Genomic DNA, 11,491 nt, shown 5'->3' on the forward strand with positions numbered 1-11,491 from the left:
AGGTATGGGAAATCGATGAAGTGTAGCAAGACAAGGAATAAATTGTTCCTCGAGTAATTTATTTATGGCATACTTAAAACCGTTGACGGAGTTAAAAACGAAGTCAACTCTGTTACAGCGGTCACTGGCATTATTGCATATTTTATGTATAGATACATTGTTACCATATTTAGTCTTATGAAGGAGTACAGTAAAAAGTTGAGTTCTCCTAGTATGTATATGGAACAAGTCTTTTAAATCGAACGAGGCCTAGTATGGCTGCACAATTTATTTAAATTGAAAGGTAGGATCTATAATTGCTCTATGTTGATCGAAACTAAGTATGAGAAATGCTCCTAAAATTTGACAATTTTTATTCCTAAATTATTACATAATAAGTTATTGTATTCTCGTTCGTATTAAATGACGAATATTGTTTTGAACGTGAAAATGACGAAAATGAGTGTTTGCTAACACGTAGAATTTGGAATGGGTTGAATATTAAAATTATTTATATAGTTAAATTATTATCAAATGGTTTTATATTCATAAAAAAACAAATAAGTAATAGATAAAATTTATTTTTGTTTAAATATTGTGTAATTGTATGTCATAAATGTTATAAAAATTTAAAAATGTTATTGTAAATTCAATCGGAGGACAAGAAATGTCGAAGTTCATCGAAAAATGAGAGGGATAAAAGAAAAGAAAAATAGACATTGTTATGAAACGTACTTTCCAACGAAGGGAAAATTTCTTTATATACGAATAAAAAAATTTCCATCAAAGGGTCGTTGACAATACTTAAAAAAGATAATTTTCACCAAACCATTTGTCAGTGCCGTTTTCAATTTATATTTTTATGAACCTTGTACTCTCTCGAACCATATAATGTAGTGTTATTAGTTAACAATCTCTTTCGACTGGAGTTCAGACTTTAATGATAATAATATCGAGAATTACAAATAAACAGAGAATTTTCGTTAAAAATAAATGGCCGTGAACATTGTAGCTGAGATAAATTCCTAAAAAGCCAAGCACGTCCTTCTCAATAAAGAGTCGGGGAGTTTGTGAAATCGATTTTACCTTTACTCGCGAAAATACCGTTGCACGCAATTACGTCGGACAATGCAACGGGTCGGTGATAGAATTACCAATTAGGGATCGTCACGGTTAAATACAATGGCCAACGACAACGACTCTGTAATTTATCCCCGGTACGGGCTACTGTTCGCGTGTTGTTTTCGAACGCCGGAAGAGAGTATCGTTGTATCCCTTGGACGCTGAATCTCGTTGTGGCCTCAGCGTTCAAATTAACGACAATTAATACCGTTCGCCGCGTCCAGTTTATTCGGGATCGGCCGTTGGACGCGTAAATTTCAGCAAATGGAAATTTCGTGTTCATTTCGGGAACGTTCGAGCCTCATTGATGGCACTAGATCGTACCTAGATTCTTTTGTAGTTCGATATTCCTGTTATCCGATATTCGTATGTCGAGCCATCCAAACATCCTAATTTTACACTCTTTAAAATGGTAAAAGTATTACCTAAGAAAACATGCTTTGCTTGCAAATTTAATTAGATAGTGGTTTCAAAGTCCCCTCGAGATCTTTTGATTCAACATTATAGTCTGACAAAATTTATACAAAACATACAATTACAATTTTAATTTTATTTCAACAAGCTTTCCAAGGCTGTCTGTTGATCAAAATGGTGAAGATTGAATAGTCCCACTCTGTTATTTATGAGCAATAATAAGCTAAATTTTGCACTCTTTGTAATGGGAAAATTATTATCTAAGAACACGGACTTTTTTCGGTCCCAAAGTTTCGTCTCCCCCCTCCCATATCTTTCGATTCAACATTATAGTGTGACAGAATTTATATAAAACAGAATTGCAATTTAAATTTTATTTTACCAAACTTTCCAAGGCTGTCTGTTGATCTAAATGCCGTTAATTAAATAGTCCTACTCTTATTATTAAGCAATAACGAGTTAAAATTGCTCCTATTTTGGATCGATATTGTTCTATCGATCAAGGAATCCCACACTTCTGTTATTGATTTACAACTTTATCAGTTTCGTCGAAATCGTTGGGCAATGGCTGTCGGTCTTTCTAGGGTTTGTTTCTCTCTCCGATTGGCGGTCGTGTTTAAGAGGCAAATCTCGCCTCGTCGAGCGAAAAAGGCAGGCTTGTAAATCTGTTGGTGAACGGCAGCGTATGGCAGCGCGTCTAACAGGTGCTCGTATCGCTTATCCGAGTGTCGATCGCCACTGCCATGTGCGCGAACGCGTTTGAACTAAATAGTCGCGCACTGTCATCCTTCGCGCGTTCCATTTGTCGGTCGCGCTCGGGATAACGGGTGGCCCGTTAATTCGGGATCAATTAGCGCGTCACGGTGCGTCAAACGGGAATGGGGCGTGCAGGAGGCGTCGGTGCCGTCCCGACCTTCTGCGATCCTGCATATTTCTCGGCCACGTAAATTCTACTAATTACGCTGCTTCCCTGATTTCGCCTCGGAACCGTTCACCCGTAAATGTTCGCGTTTATTCGATTCCTTTTTTTCATTCCGCGGACCAAAGCAGCGACGAGCGAGGGAAAATTTGTCGAAAGTCGAAATTCGCCGTGGCAATTCGCAATTATTCCTCGATCCCTGAATTTATTTGAAACGCGGTATTGTACGAGCCGGAATTCTCGGTGATCTCTGTCCCTCGCGGCAATTAAATTCCCGATGTAATGCACAATGTAATGCACAATTTTGCTGGCGAGCATTTCACCGCGCGTAGAAGCATTTCGGAGTCTTGGAACGTTTAATGGCGGGTTGTATCGTTTTAAAGAGAGAGGAAGGAATTGGCTGATTTTTCTCAAAATTATTTAATGTATTGAAATTCGGTCGACTCAAATAACATATATTAATTAATGTAAAATTAAAATTTCCATTTTAAGAATCGTGTTGCCAATAAAATAATTTAATATTGTGAGATTAAGAAAATATTGGGAACCCATTTCCTTGATCAAACTTTCGTTTCAATGTATCTCCAGTAAGTCGAATAAAACTAAAAATTTTTCGTATAAAAATATGAAAAGAAAATATAAAATAGTGGTGCACTATTAATAAAGTTGAAACCAAGTTCAAAAATACTAAAGGGATAAGGGTGAAATTGTAACTAAAAAATTTAAACTAGATAAAAATATACCTGATTGGACTCAAATTACTAAAGACGGTTTTCAATTAGAAATATAATAAAAATAAAATGGATACCATTGTACAAGTTGGTACAACTTCAAATGCATAAAAACCAATTACGTTTGACTAACAAAAACAGACTTCTTCAACTTCAAGAAGTAAGTAGGCCATCTTGACAGATCTCTAAATGTATTTGCAATTATTTGAAATATTATTTTATTTTATCCGAGTTAACAAACAATTTGGATGATAACACCGGTTCGAGGGGCTCGTCAAACATTTGAGAAGAGTAATTTTAGTGAGTAAATACTTACGAGCTGCGATGTACACCTGGAAGAATCGCCAGGAGGAATTCGAGGACAGGCAAATAAGAAAGAAAGAACGAAACCGTATTTTTAATTCGATTTAATCGGTGGCAACATGTAAGCGGGTTACATAGATTATATCGACCACTTATTGTGAGACACTGGGATATACGCGTACCTTCCGAGACTGTCTACACGTGTGTAACATATACATATACATATATATTCGTACGTACGCTGGTACAATAATTAGGAATATACAGTGTGAGATCGTTTCGTGTTCACGCGACCGTGCGCACTCATACATTGAGGATAATATATATAGAATCTTCGCGCGGCTATTAACTTTATCTCGTATCATACATATGCACATTACGACCAGTCCTATTTACAACTATGTACAGAGAAATAAATAATTTAAGCGTCTAATCGATAAGGATCGGTATCGAGCTCGCGTACCAGAATCGTATCTGCGCCCCGATACGCGTACATAGTCGATAAATATAAAGTCTCAGTCGGCGGTGTACGATCGTACGAACGAGAAACACAAGCTGTGACGACCATCGTGCTTTTCCTTTTAAAAGTCTTGCCGTTTCACTCGCGTGGCTACGTTCACGTCGAATAGAAAATTATTTGGTAATTACTTAACGCACCTGGACGATCACTGTCCCGTCGATCGATTTCGAGCACAGTCCTGAAAGTCGATGAAGATTTCACGAAATCACGATACAGAGACACTGGTTTCCTCTCGAGCGAGTTCTTTTAATTGTCGCGACGTCCAGGGGGGCGAAAGAACCGAGTTTTTTCGTTTTACATGGTCAGAGCTTTATCAAACTATCGTCTGGATCGTTTACCTCTCAGAAACTTCTAATATATATTTTTTTTAATTCTTGGGGGTAATGAATAATATCTTTGGTACAAAGGGCAATTATTCCTGGTTGAATTTGTCATAAATGTTTATCTAGAAGATCCTCGACATTTACTCGGTTATTTATTAGTACATTATTACTGTGATATGTTAAATAAACCTTACCGTGATCTCCAACTAGCAGATCTTGGAGAAAAGGCACTGATATTGCTCTTTGCGCCAAAAATATTATTAACATGTTAGAGACCACTGTTTCTAACTTACAAATTTCATTAATTGTTCACGAACACGAGACTTTGTTTTCAAACAATTGGAAAGTAGCATACCTACAATTTCTCATAGAATTTATTTTTATAGCCTCGATAAAATTCGAGAATCCTGTCTAGATTTATTTTCTTTAACATCTAACATGGCAGTCAATACGTTAAAACGCCTACATTTAATACTAATCTCTTAAATTGTAAAATAATATTCCTGTCATTGGGAATATTATAAAATTATATCGTTGAATTATTTCATCCCCAAAACGTAGAAAAACTACTGTGATACTCGACATGTTAAACCAAGAACTCATTACATATAAAAATTCTTATCTCCTTTTCTGTAAATGTAAAACTTTGATCCAACTCGATTGGTTCCCCCTGGCTAGAGTTTGTAAACATATCCTTATAGTCGAGAAGCAATCGACCATACTCACTTTCATATATAACCATGTATTTTCGACAAGATGGCACTCGGGGAAAGTGGATAGACCCCGCGCCCTTAGTGAGAATGATTGGACCCTGTCACGATTTCCTCGCCATCCTCGTCCACGGGCACCGTCGAGTGGTTGTAGAGGCCCTGAGCCATCAACTGAAGCGCCAAAGGGTTCTTCTGGCCACTGGCTTTCTTGATTTTCGCCCTCTTGTTTTGGAACCAGATCTTGATCTGAGCCTCGTTCAAACCCAGGTCCCTCGAGAGTTGTTGTCTTCTTCTTTCCGTGAGGTATCGGTTCTCCGCGAATTCTCTCTTCAACCTGGCCAATTGTTCCGCGCTGAACGCGGTCCTGGGTCTCTTCTCATCGGGGGAGGCCGCCTTGCTGGCGCTTTGCGTCCGTTTTACCCTCCGCGTTCGTGGACCTGAAACACAACAATTGGAAATTTCGTAAAAAATTAGCCTTTCTATGTCATTTCTATTTTTCAATTTTCTTAGTGGAACAATTTAAGTTATATTAGGGCAGATTTGACTGGCACATCTGGTCTCCATCTTGATCTTTTTATTTTTGTACTATTATTGTGCACAGTTTTAGTTTTGACACTCGAATACTCCGATTCTTTATACTATTTTATAAATATATATTTCATTATGTAAATCTTGTTACTTATTGCCATGGAAAATATTCTATTCTTTTTGATTGTACACCTGTTCGCTTGTAATGTGACAGTATAATGATTGAAACGTTTCCTTCAAAGTATGTTTAACTGCTGCTAAATAATTATACACCCGCAACATGATAACATAGTAAAAGAATCAAAAAACATGCTTCCAACTTGGTCTTAACAAGAACCTTCCAGTTATTAAAAAATTAAAAAGTTAGTTATTAAACAAACTTTAAACATTGTTGCATTTATGACACGCTCCAACAAAATTTTATTCCGTAACTAACCGCCCATAAGTCACGATATCAGGGTGGCTTGAACTCTGGGGTGATCTTTCGTTGTCCGTGCAATACATTCGAACACCCACGATCCGTAAATCCTGTAGAAACAAATGACGCGTACACGGCGGACGATTTATCGACGAAGTTGGGCCAATCTTCCGCGGGACAAGTATGTAAATGGTAATTAAGCGGAACAGAATGAGGTCCCTTTGAGGCCGTACTTGGCTCGCTGGCTATCTTGCCGGCCGGCGGATAATTTTCTTTTGCAACGTGTATCGGTGCACCGCACGCGGCTTTATCTGTCGCGGCTATCGGCCGGGCCTAGATTATTACGGTGTTTCCAAATTGGGTGCGCGCCTATAGCAGACAAAAAAATATTCGACGTCGTGACCGCTGGCCTCGGCGCGTGTTCGACGCGATGAATATTTATAAGTGGCACATAACATCGGGACACGCGCTAGAGCGCGTTATCGCTGGGAAACTGGGAATCGAGCTAGCTTTCTTAATACGTTCGATGCGTGAGCTTTTTCCCCGTACATTTTAATAGTTTACTATATTGGTCCACCTGGTTCCAAACATGGCGGTTCCTGGGGCAAACGTGAGAAAATTGTCGCGTTAAATATTTTATAGCAGCTTCGTGTTTCTGGAAAATCAGTGACTGGATGAAAGGGTAGACCCAAGAGAAAACGTAAGGACTTGCAATAGTATAGAAATATTATAGTGAGGAAACAAATCTTGTAACAATTAAGGTAACCAATCCAACGAGAATAGAGCAAGCTTCAACCTTACTTGTAGCTTAGCGACCATCCCCTCCACTTATTAACACCGTGAGCGAGGCTTTCGTGCAATAATCGAGGTTCTACTGCAATCATAAGAAGTGAATCTGAAATTTTCTTAAAGTATGCATGACTCTTATTTAATTTCAGGTTTATTCCAATAACTCTATTGGTTTGATTAATCACAATTTTATAGGTCTTTTAACCATTGTACAATAATAAATAAATGTGCACCCAGATTCTGGTTTCCAATTTAACTAAAGAAAGGTAAAAATATTATTTGGATTTCATCCAGTCACCAAAGATTTTTCAATTTGCACGTCTGAAATTTCCATTTTATTTAATTATATCACAAATTTGGTGAAAATGATTTATGAATGATACAAATCGCTGTGAAATAATGATGTAAATTACTGTTAGATATGAGAATATTATTGTCGAATAATTGATGCAAGAGAATGCATTTCATTTTTAATTGCATGGTAAGAATTTGTTTGATGGATTATCAAATTTTTAACTCGTAAAATCATGCCTGATAATCATGATTACTGGCTGTGCACTGGCAATTATTGTCACATTGATCGATGTAGTGAGATCGTATCAAAGATACATATTTAGCAAGCCATTGGTCGTGAAAATGTCAAACGTTATATGTTACAAATAGTATAAATAAAAACCGTTATTGCTATTTGTTCTTAATTTCATTATTTTAGAATGTATTTTGACACGTAAGAGATTTACGATTTGCCATCATTGCCATAAACTGTTCACTTAAGCTGAATACTGCATTTTCATGTTTACCAGTAGGAGAAAGTTGCCTAATGCGTACAGCGCACTTAAATCGTATCTTTTCGATTGCTTTATTATTCCTGAATATAAGCAACAATTTAGTGGCGAATACATACAAAATAGAGTAATGAAAAGTACACATAAGAAAGTGGTAAATGATATTCTGTTTTACGTTAAATATTTTTAACAATTGATTGGTATTTTTTTTTACAGTATTTATATACTTTATAATAACAATAAAATTGTAACAGTATAGTATTATTATACATACTTGAGCTTCTACAAAAGTAAATTTATTGTAAAACATTTTAAGTTTATTCTACGTGCATATTAAAATTGATATAAAAATTGGGCCAATATTTTTTTGAAAAGTAGACAAAACGAAATAATTATAAATTCTTTATTTAATAACTATTAACCTTTTGTTTCTTATCGATCGAATATCTTATAGTAAATATACATAGACGTTATTTAACAATTATTAATACATATTGGATATTTGATTTCATTACTGATAAAATGCGTATTAGTAAAATAATTCTTTTTAATTATATTTTGCATTATTTTCATACGCAGATTTACCACTTTTAAAGGAACTACCATTCTGTAAGCCGACAGGTATGATTTAAAGAACCGGTTGCTTCAACTGTACCTTTCACACTATCTTATAAAAAGACCTACAACGAATTAATTTGTTCTTGGTAAAAGGTTTGACATGTAATAATAGATGCTTTAAATATCGAATTATAATTTTCAATATTAATTCGCGTACTAACTATTACCAACTAAGAAATATAACATGACAAGATATGAATTCTGCTAAAAGTACATTGTGAGCAAATAATTGAATGCAAAAACTTTTAGAATATACGAATGTTTCTATAGTAATAATGCAATCGATTAAAAATAGAATTAAATAGTTTACTTCAAGTTGTTTCGATCTGAGGTCTGCAAGAACAACTATGAAACAACAGTTATTCGCAAAACGTGAAAAATACTCAGATGCGTTTAACTTTCATTATTCTATTAAAACCGGAAAAATTATGCATCCATTTACCACTTATGTATGTGCAAGATAAGGTAGGTGTAATTGAAAACGATTAACCATTGTGTCCCGAATCTATGGAAAATTATCATACAATGAAAATGTTTCCTGAGACAGTGAGAAAATAGCTCTCTTGTGTGTATAAATTAATACAAAATTACTCGATAAACAGGAAAATACGTAAGAAAAGAAGACTTGAAAAATATAATAATTTGTCTATGAAGTTTTATTTTACGAGGCTACAAAATTATTATTTTCACTTATTTATTTAAGTATTTATAATATTCTGTGACTCTGAGGTTTCGTATCACATTACCAATCTTCGACATATTACTTTTTTCAGAAAACAAAATTAAACTATCGTAAACTTATTACTTAATTATTTATACTTAAAATCTTCTAGTTTATTGACTACAAATTTTCATTTTCCATCCCCCGTATTTTGATATTTATTTTATTTGAACTCCATTACAAACTTTATCTACATTTCTATTCATTTCTTAATATGTTTGTACTTACGAAGGATAGCAACCCAGATTCTAATTTTCCCTTTTTCCCCCATAAAAAAGGGGTTCGAGCAACCCCGAGGTAATTATATTCAGTTCAGAATTAACATCTAGATTGTCGAGGATAGACGATCAAAGTTGGAAGAAACCATGAAATTCCGATTCCATGCCCGATTGAGATTTACCGATCCGCGATCGATCACCCTTCGACGCGGTCTTTAATTAGCGTCGTGCGGAAGCGTGGATCACGATTCGCGGTAATTAGTAACGCGATCGTGGAGTGGCGCGGGACCACCCTGGGCGCAGGACCTTAGCACAGCTCTTGTATCTGGGACACGGCGATTGCAGAAAGGGTAGATGGCGGATATAGGTTGCGGACAATTAAGTTCTGCGAACGGGTGCAGGTGGTATCGAGTGGTACGTTCAACCCGCGGCAACCAGCGTTCAAACTCGCGATTATACATGAGCTATGCAGCCGGCTGGCAGTCCGTGACAGTTAAGATCGCGAACACGGAGCAGCCGGTGACACTAAATCGGAACTGGAACGACTGTTCTGGGGTTCAGGAAACTGGTATTTCTTTATAGAATCGAATCGCCGCTGTAATTAGGCGAGCTTTATGCGCCGAGCGATTTTTCGATAGCGTCCCCGTCCCGGGAAACGCGCGTTGATTTACATAGGAAACTGGTTTCCCGATGTAACGGTCGCTAAAAGTTAATTGATTAAGCGGATACGGAGAATGGCCGCGCGGACTCGACCGCGACTTCCTTGATAGCGCGATTAACCAAGACGTATCTGTCTATCGAGGTACGCGGATACGGCGAAAACTGTGGCCGATCGATTTTTACGGTCGTCGGAGCCGGCCATCGATCAGACTTGTTGATTCCCATTAGAATAGAAAAGCTGGAACACCTACCGGAGGACGGTCTGTCCGAGTATCTGGTGCAGTAGACCCACGCGGGCCAACGACTCTGACTGTTGAGCGCGCTCTGTTGACTGGAGGCTGTGCTAGCTGTGCTGCCAGAGTTGCTGTCCCCGCTGAGGGAATCGCCGCTGATGGTGGACGACGTGGAGCCCAAAGTTGGTGCTCCGGTCACCGAACTTCCAGTGACGGAACTCCTGCTGCTGGCCAAACTTTCGAGACTTCCGCTTCTGCTAAGGCCGCTGTTCCTCTGCAGAGGCGACGTCAATCCGCAGTGGGTCGAGAACAGATCCCTGTCTCTGTGCACCGAGAAGCTGGTCGCCTGAGGCCTCGTGGGCGACAATCTGTTCGAGGATAAACTCAGATCTCGCGGCAACGACAGAGGACTGTGTCGCGGGATCGGAATCGGAATCGTCGTTGAGTGTCCGGTCGTCAGAGTGGGTTGCTTCGGTGCTTTCGTGTTGAGGATCGCCTCCCGACCGAAGTCCGGTCTCAGAATGTTCACCACGCTGAATCTCAAGGGCGTTTCGATGTCCTTGTGGTCTTGTTGTTGTTCTTGATGAGGGACCACGTGGTTGTCAGGGGATCTCACTCGATGAGAGTGGTGGTGATGATGGTGATGGTGACCACCGATTCCCAGTCGAAGACCGTACGCAGAGTCCATCGTCACCAGAGCAACGCTCATCTTTCGATCTTTTGTCCTTTCTATGCCCAGCGTAAGAATCTCCAACGATAATTGGTGTTTCGGGTCTGGTCTAGCCCTCTGTCGTCATCTTCGCGAAGGAGCACAAGAATACACCTGTCACTTCGCCCGTTGGTTCGTAATTAAATTTAACTGTCTATCGAAGGAATGTCACTAGTCGGAACACTGATACACAAGCTAAAGGTTCTCTCTTTAAAGCGTCTTGTATAATCACTGGCACGTGTCACTGTACCCTCTTCACCGATCGTCTGTAAACACGGATCGTTCCCCGCGTTGTTGCGTAACCTCTCCGAGGATGCTGCGCCGTGTCGCTCACGTGGCTGGTTCGTCAAACTGCGAAACGTCGTCGCGTCCGGTGTCCCAATTGCCCGAAGCGAGATTAACGGTTCGACGCTGGATCTGCTCCAAGCTCGAGACGGTCTCCTTCGTATTGGCTTTTCCCGAGGTTTCCGAGGACTCGAGCGAGTGCTGTGACGGGTCTGACTGGCTGTCCATCCGTCGCTCAGTGATGTCTAAACTAGGGGACCTGTGGTCCCTACTTACCGCTCTCCCCTCCGCCCCCCATCGCCCCTTCACTCCTCCTACGCCCCAGCCTGGAGTGCAGTGCACTAGACACCCTCGATTGTATCTCTATTAACTCTTCGGTCACAGGCTCCGCCCCCTGCCGTAAGGTCTACCCTACTCCCTCCCGACGGGGCATCCCCACCAGCAGTGGCACCGATAGTAGGGGGCAGGAGCTAGAGTTTACTACGATCGATGCCGCTGCAACGCTC

General features: G+C 39.2%; 1 protein-coding gene across 1 annotated transcript; it reads right to left on the bottom strand.

The window, feature by feature from the left end:
- Window positions 1-5,102: 5,102 nt before the first annotated feature.
- Window positions 5,103-10,763, bottom strand: LOC122401227 (segmentation polarity homeobox protein engrailed-like). The gene is made up of 2 exons (XM_043403222.1): window positions 10,010-10,763; window positions 5,103-5,458 (listed from the first exon to the last, which is right to left on the bottom strand). Exons 1-2 carry the CDS (start codon window positions 10,698-10,700, stop codon window positions 5,103-5,105), a joined length of 1,047 nt encoding a protein of 348 aa, XP_043259157.1. The 5' UTR covers window positions 10,701-10,763.
- Window positions 10,764-11,491: the final 728 nt, after the last annotated feature.

The sequence above is a fragment of the Colletes gigas genome, unplaced genomic scaffold, assembly GCF_013123115.1.
Source record: "Colletes gigas isolate AHSC1104 unplaced genomic scaffold, ASM1312311v1 Colletes_gigas_Sc00023, whole genome shotgun sequence".
Classification (NCBI taxonomy): domain Eukaryota; kingdom Metazoa; phylum Arthropoda; class Insecta; order Hymenoptera; family Colletidae; genus Colletes; species Colletes gigas.